This window comes from Anolis carolinensis, chromosome 6 (assembly GCF_035594765.1).
Source record: "Anolis carolinensis isolate JA03-04 chromosome 6, rAnoCar3.1.pri, whole genome shotgun sequence".
Classification (NCBI taxonomy): Eukaryota; Metazoa; Chordata; class Lepidosauria; order Squamata; family Dactyloidae; genus Anolis; species Anolis carolinensis.
In genome coordinates, this window is record NC_085846.1 from 46,674,715 (window position 1) to 46,697,519 (window position 22,805).

General features: G+C 38.2%; 1 protein-coding gene across 6 annotated transcripts in view; it reads right to left on the reverse strand.

Annotated features, from left to right (window-relative positions):
- The window catches only part of epb41l4b (erythrocyte membrane protein band 4.1 like 4B), a 169,816-nt gene that overhangs the window by 95,164 nt on the left and 51,847 nt on the right, over positions 1-22,805 (reverse strand). For all 6 annotated transcript variants that reach the window (XR_009999603.1, XR_009999604.1, XM_062956977.1 and 3 more), the window contains 7 exons: positions 14,841-14,883; positions 13,779-13,857; positions 10,590-10,634; positions 3,798-3,850; positions 2,088-2,208; positions 1,806-1,893; positions 1,575-1,663 (listed from right to left, as the gene is read on the reverse strand). Coding sequence is in view for 4 of the 6 variants with exons in the window: in XM_062956977.1 (XP_062813047.1) it covers positions 1,575-1,663; positions 1,806-1,893; positions 2,088-2,208; positions 3,798-3,850; positions 10,590-10,634; positions 13,779-13,857; positions 14,841-14,883 (518 nt within the window). In the remaining 2 variants the exon portion in view is untranslated. The remainder of the gene's footprint in view (positions 1-1,574; positions 1,664-1,805; positions 1,894-2,087; positions 2,209-3,797; positions 3,851-10,589; positions 10,635-13,778; positions 13,858-14,840; positions 14,884-22,805) is intronic.

Consider the following 22,805-nt stretch of genomic DNA (forward strand, 5'->3'; position numbering starts at 1 on the left):
GAACAAGCTATCAATATTAATAAAAATAAAAGGAAAAGAAAGGAAAAGAAAAAGAAAACATTATTTTGTCTTCTCTTGTCCTCCATAGTGCTAAGCACTCATTTTCATAAATAGACTTCATAAAAAACAATGAAAACCAGCAGTCGCAATGATGTAAGATACTGTACAATGTCGTACATAAAAGATTCCTACCCACATTTATTTTTTCCTTAGATTTTTACTTCTTCATTAACATCATCCTTGGCCATAAGTCATGTTGGCTAGAAGTAATGGAAGCTGTATTTCACAACTGAGATTCCAGAGTTGGCAGAGCCGGTCCAACAATGAGGCGAATTAAGCGGTCGCTTGGGGTGCAAAACATACGGGGGCGCAGTCGAGACTGCTTTTTCTGTTGATTTGTTGTAAAACATGATGTTTTTGTGCTTAATTTGTAAAATCTTAATGTAATTTGATGTTTAATAGGCTTTTCCTTAATCCCCCCTTATTATCCAACATTTTCGCTTATCCAACGCTTTTATTTTTCAGTGATTGGTTTGGGGGGGGGGGGGGCAAAATTCTGTTCGCCTATACTTGAAAAATACCTAGGGCTGGCTCTGAGAGTTGGGGACCATTTATCTAAGCTTCATAGTAAATGATACTGGCTTACCCTTTCAAGATAATATAGAAAATATGAAGAATACCATGTCAATTATATCTAGATTGAGTTACTATAATATAATCCATATCATAATGCCATTGAAAAATGCTTGGAAATACAAATGGTACAAAATAGAGATCTTGAAATTCTACACAGTCTGTAATACTACACATACTGTAATACTACACATTTGTCTGTCAGCTTCACTATCTTCTGGGCTGTTTCTGAACTCATTTCAAAGTGTATTTTACGTATTTCTGTTTCTTGCTTCAACTACCACACATATGTTTTCACACTTTCATTTTTATATCACGCTACAGAAGCTGTCTAGGGAATTTCAAGCTGGAACAAAACTGAGATATAAATATTAAACCTAAGTAAATTCTGTACTCTTTAAAAGTGAAATACATAATAATAATAATAATAATAATAATAATAATAATAATAATAATAATAATAATAATAAATTTATTCTTATATCCCGCCCCATCTCCCCGAGGGGACTCGGGGTGGCTCACAACAATAATAAAAACAGTGACAAATTACACATTGTAAAATCAAACATGAAAAGCAGTCATACAATCAATACATACATCACATGTTAAAAACAAGGAGATAAAACAGTTCTAGGCCGAAATAGAGGGCTTCTGTAGCTTCGTGGCAGAAGTACTCAGCAAGGTATCAATAATCATGGCAGAACACTCTCTAATTAAATTAAATGGGCAGACAAATCAACCCCCAAAAATTAGTCGTCGAAGGCCCTCTGGAAAAGCCAGGTTTTAAGGCTTTTTCGAAAGGCAAGGAGGGTGGGGGCCTGTCTAATCTCCCTCGGAGAAGAACAACATTCTTGTTGACATACCATCAGAACACAACTGCTCAGAATTAGAGGGAGGAAATGTATTAAAATGTTGAATAAGTGTAATCAGATATGACTCACCAAAAAAATAGGCCTATTTTGTTTGTTCCTTCAAAGATCAAGATACCAGTTGGCGTCAATCCAAGAGCATAGTCACACCCATCTCTTCCCTGCAAGTAGATGATTGTATATTAAACACGTCAGAAAATTTAGAACGTGAAATAGGATAAAACATGATTTATTTAGTAAAGAAATGTTCACTATCGGAAATCACCTTTCCCATTTTCTGCAAAAGTAGAAATAATGCCTTACCTTAACTACATGCATATCTACCCCATACATTTCTAACCACTTTGCTTTGTTCAGATAGCACATTTCTGCTTGGGCAGGGCTTTTCCCCCTAAAAGAATAAAAGAAGAAAAATCCATCTTAATTTGGAATATTCTGTTTTACTTTCCTCAATTTGTAATAATCCAGCTTTACAAATGTAAACACATTTTTGTTCTCTCTTTTTTAAATGTTCTTGATCATATATAATAAATTGTCATGCACCCGTCATTTCAATCAAGTCATAATTTCATAAAGCTACTATACCTGAACTCTTTCCACTTTTGAAAAATTTCAAATTCCATTGCTTCAGTTTGGTTACGAGAAAATCTGAATTCTGACACAAGTTCTGGATCATGTTCAAGAATTTCACAGTCACCAAGCTCAGCTGCAAAAGTTTCCAAATAAAACATTACTATACTAGAGTATAACCACTGCCATTATCAAATATAAGAATGTCCCGAGGAAGATATTTCTAGAGTATAAAAGCGCAACTTATGTTTCTTACCTAGACGAATTCAGAGAAAAAGCACACTAAGCAATGGATAAAATGAAGATGCAGAAATACTGCTCTATCAAGAAATTTATGATTTACATTTCCAGCCTTCTTCTTCCCTTAGAATACTTCAGAATCAAAGTTTGATCCAATTAACCTAATGTATTTTTAAACAAATATTATCTGTATGTGCCCATATAGTCATAACAAAGTTATTATTTCAAAGCCATCCCAAATAGCCATACTCTCTCCTGCAAATATAAGTGTCTTCTCACTATTTGCTCATTAATCTGCATGCCCAGGATTGGTGTACATGTGACACATGGCACAAAGAGCTCTTTAATGTTTATTTGTTTAATAGTCAAACACTAAGGCCTCAGTTGGGCTATATGACTGAAAAGGCAGATATTATTAAAATTATATTAAAAACAGATTAGGAGCACATAGATTAAAAACAATTCTAAAAAAATTTAAAAGCATATCGGGAAAATAAAAGTAGTCAGCAATCAAAAGACTGCTTGAAAAAGTCTTAGCTTGTCACTAGAAGAAAAACAGAGAAAGAATCACACCGGCTTTCTTTGGAGGAGAGTTCCACACACTGGGAGCAACCCAAAGGAAGACTATCTCATTTCGACTAAGTCTCATATCCATCAAGCATATTTGTCAGAGTAGTGGGCTCAAGAAGGGGCTCTCTGAAAACCCAGGAAGAGGTATAGTCCCCAGTTAGGTAGACAGTATATATCCCAGGCATACTTTCATACATAACGGCTTGCTGAGAGGGATGGAATCACAATACACCGCAACTCCACCTCACTACTACACAGGAAACCACTGGTGAAAGGAACTGGTCTCTCCCTAGAAGCACCAACCAGTATCTATAATAGAAGCCTGATCTTTGTGCTCATCTACAGTCATGTTCTGACTGGTTATTGCTTTTCACATTCACCAGTCAATTTTGTGGATAGTGGAGAATCTGTATTTATGAATGTTGGTTCATGTGTAGGCAGCCAGTATGAGGACAGCTGCTGAATGCACAGTTGGATATGGATACAATGTACTCAGACTTTCTTTGAACCCATGAACAGAACATTTCTGAAATGAATGACTATTTGAGAAAAAACTCCAATAGCCACTTTTCTCTAATAGGGAATTTGTTTTCCTTAATTTTCCTGATAGAGGTAATAATAACTTTTCTTCCCAACAGGAATTGCAGAACCTTTCCTGCTTTTTCCTATACTGTTCAAATTATTTTTCTAAGAGAAACTCTGGAGAGAAGAAATATTCTATATTCTACACTCTTTTAGGAAAGAGTTCTTTGGATCAAAAAGAGCCATGCCTGCTGGCACCATCCCACAGTGTACAGGGCATAATGCGCTATGTACATGAATAGTACGAAATTGCAACAATTTCAGTGATTTTGAAAACTCTGAAACCTGTCTCATGTCAACATTTTGAACAGACTAAACTTGTTTTAGACATACCTTGGAGGCACAAAGCTGCAAGTTCTACAGCTGTTTCATAAGGGCATTTCAATCTTTAAAGAAAAATAGAGCGCTTTGGTCAGTAGAAATAGTATCTTGAAGTACTCCTCACCTTCATTAAATGAACATTACATTTTACTCATTCGTTACATTTTTCATAATCAATACTGATAATTAAAAAACACAAGGGGTAGTGTTGAGAAGCATAGCTATTCCATTAGATATGCTGAAACCTAGATCTATCAGACCTCCCTCTGCCACCAGCTATTTCATTATGTCGTAGTAAAGGGAGAGACTGGAAGCAGTACCACTCCATCGTTCTGCTGAAATTTCCTTGGCTCTGAACTGTTTAAATTCCAGCTAGTCAATATGAGAACTATGTATGATTAGGACTTGATCCCCAAGTTCCCATTCCCCCATCTCCCTTCATAATCCCTTTCTTCCACATTTAATTCAGGGCAAATTGAGTGCTGCCACCTATAGTGAGCTTTCAGTGGGCAGATAAAATGGAGGTGTTTTCCAGGGCCTTTGGTTCTTGAAATTGCTATCCTTGGGTTCTAAAATATTTTTAAGAAGCATTTTTATTTTTTCTAAACATTTATAAGTAAAGAGGACAGAGACTTATTTTTACTGATTATATGTAAATCACTGTGGACACCTTTTCAGATGAGGAGCAGGTTACAAATGCTATAAATATGCAAATAACAGATTGAACTCAACAGCATTTCTGTACACAGTGGATGCAATCCACTAAGATATATATCAACAGACTCTCAACTAATTTCTATAAAATGTGTATGGGACTTTGCTAAAAAACAAATGCCACAAGATTGCTCAAGATTGTCCCTTTGGAACAGAGTCTGCAGGAAACGTGTGCCTTAGTCTGTACAAGAATTTGTTTGCAAGAGTACAGTTCCCCGTGAGTCTCACTAATCCTCTTAGAAAAATATAAAAATTAAAAAGGTCACATTGGTTATAAGCAAATTCCAACATCCATATTAATAAAACACTTCTTCTAGATCTCTTAATTAGGCAAGAGGTTATCAAAGGCATCTAAAGAATAGAGAAAGAAGGCTAAAAAGACTTGATTTGACACTAAAGTCATGGTGTCTGCAGAGCTACCATGTTAATATTGCAGCTCTGCAGACATCATGGGGAAAGAACGGTTTGCAGACATGAAATTAAGTTGAACTAAGTGATAACATGTTGCAGCTGGGATTTCCCTTTAAAACTACTTAAAACAAGGACTGAATCAGGTTAGATCATTCATTTTTACTCAAGATTTGGACATCACAAAAATGTGTACATTTATGTGAAATTCAATAGTGGATCCTAAATACAAGAGATTTTTTTATATCAAATGAAGTTGAGACTTTGACTCCCAGTCAAAACTATTAACATTTGTTATATGCTACTATCTCAATATTGAATCTGCCTTAATTTGTCTTTTATTTCCACTTTCTTTTTCATCTCAATATGTTTTATTAATTATTTCATGACCTATCTCAAACTTCACAGCTATTTTTCAAACAACATTAAAAATATACTCAGCACAATACTTTCCAGAAAATAAATATCATATATACTTGAATATAAGCCAAGTTTTTCAGGCCTTTTTTGGGCTGAAAAAGCCTTCTGAGGCTTATACTGGAGTCATGTCTGGAGTCGAGGCTCCGAAACAGACATGGCGCAGACAGGAGGAGAAGGAGAAGCAGTGGCACCGGAGCTTGCAGACAAGGCTCCAATGCTGCTGCTGCCACTGTTACCACTGTTACTGCTTTGGCTGCATGAAGGTAGAAGGGGAGTGGACTAGATGGCCCACGGGGTCTCTTCCAACTCTATTATTAATATTAATATTAAGGCTGAATGGCCATCTTTGGGATGCTTTGATTATACTTTGGCTGCATAAAGGCAGAAGGTGGTTGGACTAGATGGCCCATGGGGTCTTTTCCAACTCTATTTATTATTATTGTTTAGTTAAGGTGGGTGGCCATATGTTGGGGTGCTTGGATTGTTCTTTTGCTGCATGAAGGCAGAAGATCCTTGGACTAGATAGTCTTTAGAGGTCCCTTCCAATTCCATCATCATCATTATTATGACGGGAGGGCCATTATCTGACAGGGGTGCTATGATTGCGCTTTCCCTGCATGAAGGCAGAACGAAGGGGGTTGGATTAGATGGCCTTTAGCAGTCCCTTCCAACTGTAGGATTTTGTGAAAGGAGTCTTGGTTGACCACAAGCTGAACATAAGCCAACAGTGTGATGCTGCAGCTGAAAAGGCCAATGCCGTTGTAGGCTGTGTCAATAGGAGAAGCCTGAGAGAAGGCGAAAGGGAACTGATATGACACTTTATCTTGGCTTGTTTTTTAATGATAATTATTTAATGCAACTGTTTATTTTAGCTTACTGCACAATGTTTAGTATTGTATTTTGTTTATATAGGCATTGAATGTTTGCCTGTTACTATATTGGAAGCCGCCCTGAATCCCCATGGGGAGATAGGGCGGGGCACAAGTAAATAAATAAATAAATAAATAAATAAATAAATAATGATAATGTTGATACCATATTGTTTTTGTTGACCCTCCATTTCCACTTCCTAGTTTACTGTTTTTCTTTGAAATACGGTAAATATTCAAAAACATTTAGCCTATAGATGCCTCAATTAATTTACAGTAATTTGATTGGTATCTATTTTTATTTTTGAAATTTACCAGTGGTTGTTACATTTCCCACCCTTGGCTTATACTCGAGTCAATAGGTAGTCCCAGTTTTTTGTGGTAAAATTAGATGCCTCGACTTATATTTGGGTCGGCTTAGACTTGAGTATATACAGTATGTATCCTGTTGTTTTTCACTTCATGCATATGTATAGGTAAAGGTAAAGGTTTTCCCCTGACGTTAAGTCCAGTCGTGACTGACTCTGGGGGTTGGTGCTCATCTCCATTTCTAAGCCAAAGAGCCGACGTTGTCCATAGACATCTCCAAGGTCATGTGGCCGGCATGACTGCATGGAGCGCCATTACCTTCCCACCGGAGCAGTACTTATTGATCTACTCACATTTGCATGTTTTCGAACTGCTAGGTTGGCAGGAGCTGGGGCTTACAGTGGGCGCTCATTCCGCTCGCGGGATTTGAACCTGGGACCTTTGGGTCTGCAAGTTCAGCAGCTCAGCGCTTTAACACATTGCGCCACCATCAGGAGCCCTATGCATATGTATATCTTAACCAAATTGTCATATACAACATATACTGTATTGCCTTCCCAAAGTTACTGAAAAGGTTCTAAACCAAATTGCCCCAAAACATACATCTACAAATTTGAATGTATTTCAAGGTGAACATGATTTTCAAAATTTGCCATGATTCTGAGATTTTACTCCCACCCCAGTGAAATCATTGAATAACATTGTATATGTGAGGTGAGCTATTATACAAGTATTTCTTTAAATTATCTGCCCCTGGGCCTTACACATTTTATGAATAGCAGTTTTTGATAAATGATTTATTTTTAAAATCTGATCTTTGGGCATGAAGGTTAATGCAAATGTGCCTTGGACAAATTCATTTAATCCATATTAAATTTGTTTGAGACTAAAACTTTTTTTCAGTCTTGCAATTCATATATTTGCCCCCTTTTGTTATTTACGTATTAATGTGATTTTAGACCTGGCTTTCATTAATAGCTAAATGTTTAGAATTCTGTCTTCCATATTCAAAATATTAATTTAAATACTGGAAGACCTGGGCAATTTTACTTATTTCTAACATGATGTGTGAGCTGTTGTTAAGTTTGCTTCTCTTCTTTTGTGTTCCCTCCTCCCCTAGTCTTTATTTGTGATACTATTTGGGGGTATGTGTGCTATCATTCATTTTTTTAACATGTCTTGTCTTGTAACACAGTGGTACTGCCCACAAATAGGAAATGCACAGCAAAACACTGACCCTTTCATGCCTTTAGACCTGTTTTGGAAAGACAGCATCATGGGCACATGTAATAAATCAACTCACCAAATTACCTACAAGCACCAACCCGTCCATTTCATGGACTGATCTTTACATTTTCTGTTCCTTTTGTAAACTGACAAGAGTCCTTCATGTGGGTGGGCAGGATGAATCTCACTTGTTTCATTATTTTTAGATACCCATTCCTTTCTTCTGATCATGTTAATTTTTAGTTCATGTCTTCCTCTGTCCCTGGCTCTGCATTGTCATCTGGCATAGCTAGGCTAAGTGATAGAGTTCAATGTGTTGTCGAAGGCTTTCATGGCCAGAATCACTGGGTTATTGTGCATTTTCTTGGCTGTATGGCCATGTTCCAGAGGCATTCTCTCCTGACGTTTCACCCATATCTATGGCAGGCATCCTCACCAGGGTGGGTGAAAGAACCCTTGTCAGTTGGAGGCCAGTGTGAATGTTATAATTAATCACCTTGATTAGCATTAATGGCCTTGCAAGCTTAACTCCTGCCTGGGGGGATCCTTTGTTCTGAGGTGTCAGCTGCCCCTGACTGATGCATATCTGTAATTCCTCTGTTTTCAGAGTTGTTATTTATTTACTGTTCTGATTTTAGAGTTTTTTAATACTGGTAGCCAGATTTTCTTCATTTTCATGGTTTCCTCCCTTGCTTAGTTTTCCAATATACCTCACAAACCTCTGAGATATGTGGGTGAAATGTCAGAAGAGAATGCTTCTGGAACATGGCCATACAGCCCAGAAAATGCACAACCACTCAGATAAAGAGTTCCTTTGCTCCCCCCCCCCGCCCCCCACAGAGATGGTTGCTGCTGCTCTGTACTGTGATTTTTATTGTGTACTTAATTAGAAAAACACAGTAACTGATATGTAATAAGGAACACTGCTACCTTTTGGTGTAAAAATTAATACCGACTGCCTTTCAAAGTTATTTAAAGAGCATTTCAGAAGCATTTCCCCACATTCTATGCTACCGCCTCTTAAACAATCTACAGTGTTTAGGAGGTGAGTCAACATCATTGCTGTGGGTGAATGGAGATGGAAAGATAAAAAAGATGAAGCAGATCAGAGGCAAAAATGCTATCGCTGCTTTGAGTCTTATCCGTGGGAGAAAAGTGGGAGAAAAATAAATGAATGATAATAATATTGTACTGAATATTAAATGACAAATTTTAGGACTGTAAACCACAATTTTGCATTTCCCAGATATGCTGGACACCATCCCCAGCAAGCATTCAGATTGCTAAATTTGCATATATCTGGAAAGTGCTAGATTGAGAAAGTCAACTTCAGTTCCCAAAAGAGCAGTAGCCAATGGTGTCAACTGAAGTATTACGTATATGCCTTGTTTTCTGATATTTTATCTGTTATTTCTTTTTGTGCATGTTTTTTGTAGATTTGCATGTTGAGTCTCTGTAAAAGCTCACTATACTATATCTGGGTCATGTATTTGGCAATAGCTTGACTGTTTAAGTGTTTCATTCTCTTTTCCTCTCTTCAGTGTGTTTATCTCAAAAACAAACTGAAAGCTAATTTAAGAAACATTGTATCACACCGGTTCAATCCATTAATCCATTGTTGCATGCGTGGATCTGCAAATGGCGTAAAAAGAGCAAACTGAGACCAAAATAAATTATTATTACATAACTGATACTATTTTTCACTGAGATTGATACAAATAAAAATTCTCGCCTCTGTGTACACAGAGCAGTGTCACTCAAATCCTACCAGTTAGCAGGGTGCAGTTAGGGCTGGGCTAGTACAGTGGTTAAACTGCCTGCCAACCAGAAGATCAGCAGTTCAAGCCTGGGTTGGGGTGGGCTCCCACCATCAGCCCAGTTTCTGCTCATTACTGTTTGAAAACAGTAATGTAAGTAGATAAACAGGTACCGCTTTGGTGGGGAGGTGTAAGGTTCCCTGAAAAACATGCCAGCAAAAATCCAATCAGGAAAGGAGTCCATGGACAATAGGCTCCTGGGCATGAAAAATGAAACATTAGAACCTCCCCACGGCACAGCTGGATGCCGGAGATGAAAAAAGGGAAGCCTTGCCTCTGTTTATGTAGTGTCTATCTCGTTCAATTGTATAACAGCACTGAATGTTTGCCATATATGTACCTGTAGAAGAATCGTAGGAAGATATTGGTTTGCTGTTTAAATTTCTCATTAATTTAAATTATGACTCTCTTTAACCCTTATGAATGCCACTATGAATTTAAAAACTGGTTGCTGAACTTCCACCTTTGTATATATAGTAATTGCTGTATCCTAGAACTGCTTTTTAACATTGTTTAACCTTTTTTTTTTACTATGCTCTGTTTTCTTTTTTGACTGATCTTAGATCACAATAAAGTTGATTAATTGATTGAACTGAAATTAACTACCATTGCTTGCACAACATATTTTATGTGTGGCCAAGATCCAAAAATAACATATAAACAGCCCTGTTTTTAAGCAAAGCAATACGTCTGAGAACCACATATGTGGGACTGATTGGATTAAATTATAGGGGTAATACAGAAACATGATGTATATATTCAGTTTTATCATATTTATTTACTGTATTGTTATAAGTGTTGTATTTTACTTACTATATGGAGTGTAATCATGTTTTATCAAGCCTTTGTGTTTGGTTTGGTACTGTGATATGGTCTCAGGGCTAATCAAGAAATTTACTATTACCATTGCTTGCATGAAAAATGTAATTACTAAAGTTTATTCTATATAATAAGGACTAGGAATTTATTTTAACTTTGAGCATCTTAAGACAGAAAATGTGATTCTAGTATAATAATTATACCAATGATTATGAACTTACTTTCCTGAAAGAATATCTTGTCTCAGCTGTAAAACAAACAGGTACCTAGCAAACATATAAGAAAAAAAATTAGTCCTAACTGTTCCACAATGTCTTGAAAGCATATCAGCACTTTCTAAAGAGTTTTCAGAAAAAATATAATTCACTTCTAGAAGCATTTTTGGAGTAATTTTTAGTCTTGAAATCCCTACATATCATAGCTTTACATCTTCTTGGAAAGAGTGACCAGAATTGGAATGCACTCCTATCATTTGAGGTATCTTGCAGAGATGTTTGTCAAATAAATTAGTTGTACAATGTTTTGATCAGCAGTTAAGCATTCTTTTTCTGGTTAAACAAATAGAAGTTGAAAAATAAGAAAGTAGTTGCCAACATGGTAAATTAGGAGTATAGTTTTCACCTTTTACTCTTCTTGCACCCAGCATAATCTGTTGTAATAGTGAAATAAACCTGGCAGAGAAATTCCTCCCACTAGTCAAAATGTTATATCTAGATACAATAATGGCATTGTGTGCTTTCAAGCCATTTGAAAATATAGAGAACTCAATTCAAATGTGTTGTGGAGATTTCTTGGTAAGCTTTTTTCAGAGAGGGATTGCTTTTGCTTTCCTCTGAGGCTGAGACAGTGTGACTTGCCCAAGGTTATCCAATGGGTTCTATGGCTGAGCCTCTGTCTCCAGAGTCATGGTCTAATGCTCAAACCACAATATTACATTGGATCCTGAAAATGATGTACTTCTGTGACTTTTTAGCTGACATTCATAAGCAAAAATTCTGCTCTTAGGAGGTCTTCTGAAGTGAGTGGGCCATGGAAATACTACTGCTAGCATCATGCTGAAAATAAAAGGACTCACCCTCTGCCAGGAGTGAAATATTTCAACACCATTTTAATTTTTTTGTGAATTTGCAAACTTTCTATTGTGGATGTGCAATTTAGCGCAATGCCTTACTTTAAAATAGTTTGATTAGCAAAATGCCCATCAGTATGACAGATGGGGTGCACAGAGAGAGAACTGTGCATCACAAAGTCCTTTTTCTAAGGTGATTCCTGGGTAAAGTGCAGTTGCAGGCTGCTTACTTTGTCCCACAGAATCCAATGGCAGGCATTCGGAACTGAGACCTCTTATCTATATATTATAAGCCTAGTGGAATTCTGCTATTTGCTTTGAGCTCCAGTATAAAGTTGGGAGCTTTTTTCAACACATAAGTACATATCCACAACAAACAGGTGCTGAATACTTCTTGACCCTAATGGGAATCTTCCTATTTAAAATTCCAGCAAGTGTGGAATGGGAACTACATAGCAATGTTTGGTTTCATGTAGCACTTGGATGGCTTATGTGGTGAAGTAAAAGTGGGGAAAACTACAATGGGCAGTATAAACTCATCAAATCCAGTTCAAAGCAGATAATCTGGGATCAGATACTGGATTACATGGCAATGTAGATCCAGCCTCAGTTATTGCATACTGATTTGGTGTCTGACTTCCCTCAAGAATGAAGGAAGTACTAATTAATTTATCTGTTACCCGATGCATTTTGCTATAAAGCTGATAGACATGGGGCTACTGCCATTGGTATTGGAAGGAACAAATGGGGACCAGCAATCAGTGAATTTTTCAGCTCTGATTTAACCTAGAATAGCAACTTCATCAACACTTTGTGAATCAGACAATCCTCGAGTTACAAACATCAGACTGACAAATGACTCATAGTTAAGAACAGGGTGAGGACAACAGAAGTGAGAAATATCTACCCCCAGGAAGGGAAATTCACTCCTGAAAGAGTTATCATGGGGAAAAGTTAACCAAACCTTGTTTCCACAACAAGTCAATTTTTCAAAATCCAATTAGCACAGGGAAAGTGAGGTGAAATCTTCTGAAGACAGCAAAGCACAAATATCAAAGCAAACACCATAGGGGTGTTAACCCTTCCCTATGCTATCCAAAGCATGTGTGTGTGTGTGTGTGTATCTATCCATCTATTTATCTATCTATCTATCTAGCTATCTTGGCTGGAGTTACACTTAAAAATGTATCTGTTCCGATTTACAAACAAATTTAACTTGTAACTTGGGGACTGCCTGAACTCCATTCTCTCACTTTACAGAACAAATATTCCACTGACTTTTTAAAAAGTTTGAGATACCATATCAAGATCAAGTGGAAAGGGGTAAAATTGTTTTCTTCACTTCCTTTTTGAAGTGTGAGGACAGTACAGCATGTATCTCACTGAGGCCTTTCCCACTGCATGAACATCGAAACTAGCTATAGGATTGAGGGAACAGCAGTTAGCTCCATACACAATCCTTACTCCTTTATTTTTTTTTCGCAAGGAGCACCCTTCACATTTTGTAGGTGCTGAAAAACATATGCCCTCAGGTCTTTAAAATATTTATTCATAATTTAAATTATTCTCAGCCATTGCTGAACACTCTACAACAAGAATGGAAATCTTGCAGAAGATGGGTGCATGTGATCCCAAGTCCGTTTTTGCAGTTTCCCATCACACTTCAATCCTGATTTAAATAGACAGACCATTTGCTTGCAAAGCTCTAGAAATAATTTAAGAAAGGACCCCACTTTGAAAGGTAGTGTACAGTTATAATAAATGAATAAAGTATTCATTTGTTTATTACATCACAGCAAGCTATAATTTTGTAACAAGCCAGAATATCAGATGCTTTACATTAGCCTCTGATGCACAGTATAACTTTTCTAGCTGTGCAAAAGGTACAGGAATCCATGAACTTCCCTCTTTAGCTGTTGGTAGTGTTTAGTTCTTGGTTTTCCAATAACTTTAGGTAGTTTGTAAAGTTTAGTGTCACATTTAATCTAGAGTACAAGATTGAGTACAAGCTGCTCTGACAGGTTCTTTCAACCATTACTGGACAACAGTCAGCCCCTGATGTTTTGAAGGCAGAGTCACTAATCAAAGGACAATTGCACAAGTTTGCAAAGTTTTCCTAAACAGGGTCCCAGTAGCGTCTTAATTACAGGCACCAATCTTGCTAAGAATGCAAGATTTCCAACAACATCAGCAACAAATTGGCAACAGCCAATGTAACCCTTACTTAAGCGAAGATTGCATACAATTCTTACAAGTAACGACAGGATAGAAAACCCAACATTTAGCTTCAGTAGCATTTCCATTTCAGATATTAAGGTTGCAATTCAAAATTACTTTCTACCTTGTGAATTCCTCATGAAGGTTGTTTGGCTCTGACGAGTAGTATTTGATTCGAAAGTGAAACATATTTGGTTGCTCACCTATATATATAAATAAATATGTTTTAAAAGTTAAAATGAGAAGCCATGTCCATGCAATAATCAACAAAAATACTCATTTCTTTGTGCTAAGGCATTTAGTGGCAGGGTTGAAGCTTCTGGTATGATCAGAGAAATTAATCATGTCAAACAGAGACTGAACAAGAGGAGAGAAGGCAACCAAAAATGGATTCATCACATATTTGCCATGCCCATATCTAAAGCATACATATCATTTTAATACCAACAGAAGCACATGGATAAGGTGAGTTGAATTCTCATCCAGCCCCCCCCCCCCAGCCAATAACCCAAACTCTTTCTCCTCTAACATTATAACTGTACAGTAGGGCTTCATAACCTAGAGACCAAGTACAACATCCCAAGGTTGCCTAGCCAGCTTCTGCAAGGTTCCCTGCTGTCCTCATCAATTCCTGCCCCAATCTTCCTTTTCCATTATTTCTTTGGAAGAGGGGGGCTACAGCCTGTTGCATCCTTCCTCCAGCAACCCAAAAGTGGATTGCTACTTCTGGATCGTATTGCATATTCCTAACCATATTCCTAATCATTGCATGAAATGTTATCAGTAGTCGAACTAGGATGCTTAAAGCTTGATTACACACACACAGAGCTACAGCCAGAAAAAATGGGGGGGGGGGGGTAAAACCTTTTTTTTTTAGCTAATCATGAAGAGTAATTCCATAATGCAAAGTAATTTAGAAATCAGGCTCCATCGATAAACTTAAGTGGACACTCATAGGGATTTGGTTACTCCTTTAAAATTCATGAGTAAAGCAGGTTTCTTTAAAACCTGAAAAAATTTGGGGGGGGGGGACCCCTAACCCACCCCCCTCCTGGCTACAGACCTGCACACACACACACAATTACTTGGCTCTTAATACCACAAATTTAGGAACATAACTAGAGCTCAATTTGAATCTCCACTTCGGAATCATGAAAGAGTAAAAATTCAGATTCATCATACTTACTTTTTATTTGCTTCTTAATGGGTTTTGAAAGGTCCAACCAGTGCTACAAAAAGAAAATACTCATCTTAAAAACACATTGTTGGATTTCATTAGTTTTTTTATGGAAGAGGTGGGCAACTTGTTATCCTCCAGAACCTTTTGGATAAAACCTCCCATCTCCCAATACAGGCAGTCCCCAAGTTACAAACATCCAACTTACAAATGGTTCATAGTTAAGAAAGGGGGTGACACGGAACAATGGCTTCAAACTACAGGAAAGAAGATTCCACATGAACATCAGGAAGAACTTCCTCACAGTGAAGGCTGTTCGGCATTGGAACTCTCTCCCCCGGACTGTGGTGGAGGCTCCTTCTTTGGAGCCTCCTTATGCTATCCAAAGCTAAATATATATGTATGTATGTATGTATGTATGTATGTATGTATGTATGACTTAAAAGTGTACCTTTTTCAACTTGCAAACAAATTCACCCCAAGAACAAACATACAGAAACTACAGTAGAGTCTCACTTATCCAAGCTAAACGGGCTGGCAGAAGCTTGGATAAATGAATATCTTGGATAATAAGGAGGAATTAAGGAAAAGCCTATTAAACATCAAATTAGGTTATGATTTTACAAATTAAGCACCAAAACATCATGTTATACAACAAATTTGACAGAAAAAGTGGTTCAATACGCAGTAATGTTATGTAGTCATTACTGTATTTACGAATTTAGCACCAAAATATCATGATATATTGAAAACATTGGCTACAAAAATGGCTTGGATAATCCAGAAGCTTGGATAAGCGAGGCTTGGATAAGTGAGACTCTACTGTATCTTGTTCATAACTTGTGGATTGCCTGTATGCAATTTTGAGCTATAGGTAGTGAAGGCCTATGCCACAATTCGTTAATCTCTAGAGTATTGTTTGTCTCTGTTTTCTTGTGGGAGTATGTGAGGGGTATCTCTGTTTCTTTGAAAAAGTAGTATCATCTGTACAATAGTTGGGAGAATCTTATGTCATACGCCCATTTATTGTTTACAGTCTGCCTTCAACCAGCGCTCAATAAATATTTGACTATTTTCTTTGCCTGCTCACATATCACTACCATTATTTTCTTCACTAAATCTTAAAAGCCATTACAGAACACAGTTGTGAACAAATTCTTCTTCTAATTTCCTTATATATCTACCATCTTATTGCACCACCCCAGGGTGTTTCCTACACTTTTTCACTATCAGGTCAAGTAATTTGGTCCTCTGCTTTGTTTTCATTTGTTCTGGACAAATGGAAACTGGAGGCATCACTTCACTGCTGCACTGACTTATCAAGTGATGCCCAACTCTTTTGTTCCTATTTTTAAAGTTTCTTTATTATTTATTTTCTCTAATCTACAAGAATTCACCCAAAAAAGCTGTTAGATCCTGATTGTACTGAATATTAATATTGTTTGAAATGTTCATGTAAATCTGGGTTTTCAATGGACAAGTTGGTCATCTAGCATAACAGTGTGGACCATACATAGCTCAGTCAATCATGACTGAAGAGCAAAGAGCCAATATGTTTTGCACTATTCTGATATTCCCACAAGGTAGTCTGAAGTTTTGGGGAATTTTGCTTGCTCTTTATGGCCTGCCTTCCATGTAAGAGAAACAACGTAAGAGTATGGGATCCAGCATTAGGAGATGAACGATAAAATTCTACAAAGGCAGAACTATGATAGCCTCTCCTCTCACAAAGTACACCTTCCTTCTTAGGAGGGACAGGTTGGAGAATGGCCTAGCTATGCACCTACAAGCAGATACACAACAACAGTATCCTCCAGAAGCTTCAGTACCCTTATTCTAGTAAATGTCCATGAGTAGGGTTGCATGAGGAAGGTACTGAATTAGTCTCTTCGCAATGATCAGAAACCTTCAGTCCGTCACTAACAGGATGCCAACTAGCAATCTTCTGCAAAGCACATACACAAAAAGCTGACCTTTGCACACTGAGGCCCCATCTGAGCTGATTATTTGATGCCGTTTCAAGCTGACATTAAACTGCAGCAGCTACAAAGCACACACAGCCAATGTGTCCTGGGAACTAACTAAGGCCAGCAATCCACTTTAAACACAATTGTTGGAAAGGCTGAGTTACGTCCCTTAGTGTGAGCCCCAAATGTAACCCACATCCCAAGGTGAAATAGGCTCCGCAGAATGCGAATTGTATTGTATACACTGGCTTCTGCTGAAGAGCTTTATACAATTCAGACGATGTTGATAAATGTCCCAAGGATATGAGTGGCTACTAGGAGGCTAATCAACGCCTTGGGAGGGGTAATTGATTACCTCTACTCTTAACTTTCACTTCCAATTTTTTTTTTAAAAAAAATGTATGTGCCTCTAGAGCAGAGTTTCTCAAACTGTTGTTTTGGACTTCAACTCCCACAATTCCTAACATCTGGTAAACTGGCTGAGATTTATGGGAGCTTAAGTACAAAACACCTAGAGGAGCAGTGAGAAACACTGTTCTAGAGTGCTGGTATGAATCTCTTCCAGAAATCGGGGTGGGGTGGGGGTGGGAAGTTTGAATCCTGCAAAGCAGTTTGAAGCCACATTCAATTTTTAATGTAATCACCTTCCTGGCTACAAACCATTACCAGGCATGGCAATCAGGTCAAACCCAGTTTCTTCCAAACCAGTTCCATGCTGGCTTAAATGGTCAGTGAAGGACCCTTTGTCACTGGAAATGTTTCTTGCATGCTGGTAATATATATAAGAAACACAAATCCCTAGCTAGAATGCCTTATTTTTTAAATAAAAAATCAGCCAATTATGTAGAGCCAATGATAAACATATAATTAGTCAATCAGGTTCTCAGTCAATCTGATTTAAGCCAAGGCATTCCATGATCTTTGACTGAATGACAATTTCACTGACACTAGAAGATGTCCCTTTAATCACTGAGTGCATCCTTTAACTAGTCCGTATAGTTCAATATATGCATTCTGAATAATAACCGAACTCACAGAACTACTGGATTTTCTTTATAACACAATACCTGTCCATAACATCCAAATGAATTTATACTATACTACAAAGGCAAAAGAGTACACTGTAATGTCTCATATACTTTAGGTGCATATCTGGAACAGACCAATACTTATATATTATAAACCACACATAATTAAAGAAAATGGCACTGAGTATTTCATTATTATGCCTATTTATTTGTAGAAAAATCTTGTTTATATTATGGTTTGTTAGAAAGTTTTACATTTTCAAATTTGTCTTTGAAAAATTAAGAAAATATTATTTCAACCATCCTGGTTATATCAAAAAAGCTTAATCATCCAATCACATAGGAGCAGAATCTCAAACATTGCATTTTAAAAATATATAAATCTTGGAATCTTACATGTTACCAATTTTCAGCATGGCTCATAGAATAGAAAAACAATGCATTACATAATCTGGAAGCAATACAAGAAAAAAAATTCTCTCCCATACGCCTTTCAAGCAAGCTTTTGATGGCAACAGCATTCCCAAAAATAAAACAAGGGTAACATTTATTAACATGTGGATAACACATATTGTAAAAATAGATTTTAAAAAAAGACACCGGAAGCACTATGTGACAAAACTTTTAAGGCTGCACATCACAATAGTGGAGAAACTGACAATTTGGAACTAGTGAAGACACAACTCTCATGGCCCTACATCAGTGGTTCTCAACCTGTGGGTTCCCAGATGTTTCGGCCTTCAACTTCCAGAATTCCTAACAGCAGGTAAACTGGCTGGGATTTCTGGGAGTTATAAGCCAAAACACCTGGAGACCCACAAGTAGAGAACCACTATTCTACATAAACCAGATGTCCTTCAATTAGTGTAAATCACCATTCTGATTACTTACCCCAATTGTGTGAAATAAAATCAGAACTGATGGTGGAGTTAAGTTCAGAATTTGTAAAGCAAAGGGAGAAAACACATTTTAGTAGCAGCTTGTTTCTTCTAAGATGAAGTAAAGAATATTTAAAAATGGCTGAAAGATATGTTTTTCAAATGTTGAAAAACTACAATGAGAAGAACCATGGATGGTTGAGAATCTTCACAGTTTGGGACTAATTCTATGCCAAATTTGCACATGGTTGTTTTGCATGGAAAATAGTGTTTAAATGCAGAAATATTAATGCAGGAAAAAAATTATCTGCAAGTTACGTATGAACTTTACACAGAATTAAATCTCCAATTACAACATTTTCTGTACAGGAAAATATATTTCCATATTGAAATATTACCATATTTCATCAATTGTAAGGTACACTCACCCCCCCCCCCCCCAACAAACATCTTGAAAAATGACAGGTGTGCTTTAGAATTGCAGGAGTGGTTGCAATTGCCCCATTGAAGGAGATGTAAAGTAAAGAAAGGGGCCTTTTCATGTATGGTGGTTTTATGAATTGGTGCAGATCTATTGGAAAATAAAAATAAAAGGAAACAAATAAAATGATCCACAACAAAGTTTAAAAAAAAACAACAGGGATGTGCCTATTAAGAATATTCAGAGACAGATTAAAGCAGCCAAAAAGAGAAATCGGTCTGTACAGCTTTCAGAGACAGCATTACCATTGCCAAAGATTGAAAAGGTGAAAAGTGTGTAGAAGTTTAATGTTTGTAGATATCTTTTGAATGTTGTTTTATATCACTGGAGAAATGTATATGTGGTTTAAAAAAAGAATTGCAGGACTGGTGGCAGCCAAGACATCAGGAGATGAAGCCAGCAGAGAGAGAAAGGCAGAGGTAGCAGCAAAGAAATGAAGGACAAGAAGAGGCTACATGAAGAAGAGTGTGAGACAGCAGCAATGGAGAGCACCTAATGAGGAGTAACATCCTAGAAAGCTGAAGCTTCATGTATTGGCTAAACCAATAGCGAGAGGTGTCAGCGGCATGAAGGCAATGATAGCCCCCTTTTTATGAATCGCAACAAAATAGAGGTGCTTGCCATCAAGGGTCCTAATCTGGGGATGGAGGTGTGTCAACCAGTTCTGGATGGGGTTACACTCCCCCTAAAAGACTGTGTTAGCAGTTTGGGAGTGCTCGTGGATCTGTTTCTCCAAATGTCAGCCCAGATAGATGCAAGAGTCAGGAGTGCTCACAATCAACTGAGGTTGTTCTGCCAACTTCCTAGATTTGGAGGACCGTAAGATGGTAGTGCAAGTACTAGTAACCTCAAGGTTGGACTTCTGCAATATGCTTCGTGTATTTCAATATGTATGGAATCCTAAAGTATCAGGAAACATCTAAAAGTAGCATTTACGAAATTACGCACCATGAGATCCTGCCATGAAAGCCAGATAACGATGATGTTCTGAAGCAGTAGCAATATGAAAACAGGTGCCTTTGAGGTCTATTGTGGCGAACCAAGCTTCCCGGGGAAAGAAGAGACAGAATTGTGAAGATTGTCAGCATATGAAACCAACACGAACGAATATGCTTGTTAAGGCCTCTGAGGTCTAAAATGGGACACTGGCCACCATCTTTCTTAGAAACAAGGAAGTATCTCAAAAATATACTTGAGGGGAAAAAAAGAATGCAAAGGCACAATCCCTTTTGCAACAGGGTGCGAACCTCATCCCATAAGACCTGGGAGCAGTGCAAACATAACCGACGTTTGGAGGGGACTTAAACTCAATGAAATAGCCATTTCAGACTATATCCAATACCCAAGCATCCATAGTAATGGACTGCCATTTGGGAAGAAATGGTGCCAAGCGCATGCCAAAGTAGACCACAAGGGTTAACTGTGTGGAGATAGGCGGGTCAAAGGAGGACCAGAAGAAGAACTAAGAAGCCATGGCACCACGTGCAGAGGAGCCATTACTCGTGACGGAGAAGATGCAGCGATAAATGCAGCACCTTAGATTTGCCTTGGATTTCCCCTTAACTGGCTACTGAGATTTTCCCGATTGACCCTGCCTCCCTGTACTGGGTGGGTATCAGTGCAGAAAAGAGTGTTGTCCTGTGTATGGACAATGGGTGGTCACAGGCAGTGGTTGTCAATGAGGCTTGGACTAGGATCAGGATTGGAATGAAAAACCCATACTTGTGGTCTGCCTTTGTTTTAAGAGTTCAGACCAGGGGTCCCCAAACTAAGGCCCGGGGGCCGGATGCGGCCCATCGAAGCCATTTATCTGGCCCCCAAGGCACAAGGGCATAAGAAGGTTGGGCTAAATGACCCAAGGGGTCTCTTCTTCTCTTACAACCATTATTATTATTATTATTATTATTATTATTATTATTATTATTATTATTATTATTATTAACATTGAGGCTGGGCCCAAGGGGTCTCTTCCAACCCTCTTTATTATTATTATTATTATTATTATTATTATTATTATTATTATTATTATTATTATTAACATTGATGCTGAGTGGCCATCTGTCAAGGGTGCTTTGCTTGTGTTTTCGGTGCACAAAGGCAGAAGGGGATTGGACTCAATGGCCCAAGGAGTCTCTTCCAACCCTCTTTATTATTATTATTATTATTATTATTATTATTATTATTATTATTATTATTATTATTAACATTGAGGCTGGGTGGCCATCTGTCAGGGGTGCTTTGCTTGGGCTTTCGGTACACAAAAGCAGGAGGGGATTGGACTCAATGGCCCAAGGGGTCTCTTCCAACCCTCTTTATTATTATTATTGCTGTTATCATTATTATTGTTATTATTATTTATGCTCGGTGGCCAACTATATTCCGGCCCTCCAATGGTCCGAAGAATTGTGAACTGGCCCCCTGTTTAAAAAGTTTGGGGACCCCTGGTTCAGACCATGTTCTTCAAAGAGAAAAAGCATAATAATAATAATAATAATAATAATAATAATAATAATAATACTTTATTTATACCCCGCCACCATCTCCCCAATGGGGACTCGGGGCGGCTAACATGGGGCCATGCCCAGAGCAATACAACATAATAAAATATAAAACAGCATATCATAACAAAATTAAAACAATACAATGGATGATAATATACATTACATCAAAAAATCAAAGAAACAGTAAAAACAAGGGCAGGCCACATGGACACAAAGATAAAAACTCGGAGTGAGAGGGACAGAGGAGTACTCCACTTTGGACAGGGACACATGAAAGTGGAACAGTCTGGAGGATAGATGTTGGGGGGGAGTAACAAAGAAATATATAGCAGTAATTACTCACCAAAAGCACAGTGGAAGAACCATGTTTTCAGGTCTTTCCTAAAAGCTAACAGAGTGGGAGCTTGCCTGATTTCAATGGGTAGTGAATTCCATAGATGGGGGGCCACAGCAGAAAAGGCCCTCTCCCTTGTACTCACAAGGCGGGCCTGGGATATAGACAGTGGTGATAAAAGGGCCTCTCCGGATGATCGCAGAGATCGGGCAGGTTTATGGTAGGAGATACGGTCACGGAGGTAGGCGGATCCCAAACCGTTTAGGGCTTTATAGATGATGGTCTGCACCTTGAATTAGGACCGGAAGATGAACGGCAGCCAGTGGAGCTCCTTAAACAAGGGAGTGGATCTCTCCCTGTAACTTGCCCCTGTTATTAATCTGGCAGCCGAGCGTTGGACCAATTGTAATTTCCGGGCCGTCTTCAAGGGAAGCCCCACGTAGAGCGCATTACAGTAGTCCAGTCTAGAGGTAACTAAGGCATGGACCACCGTGATCAAGTCAGACTTCACGAGGTATGGTTGCAGTTGGCGCACAAGTTTGAGTTGTGCGAAGGCCCTCCCGGCCACCGCCGACACCTGTGCTTCAAGCGTCAACGCTGAATCCAGGAGGACCCCCAAACTGCGGACCTGTGATTTCAGGGGGAGTGCAACCCCGTCCAGCACAGGTTGCCACCCAATACCCCGATCCGACGCACGACTGACCAGGAGGGCCTCTGTCTTGTCGGTATTGATTCTCAGCTTGTTCCTCCTCATCCAGTCCGCCACAGCGGCCAGGCACTGGTTC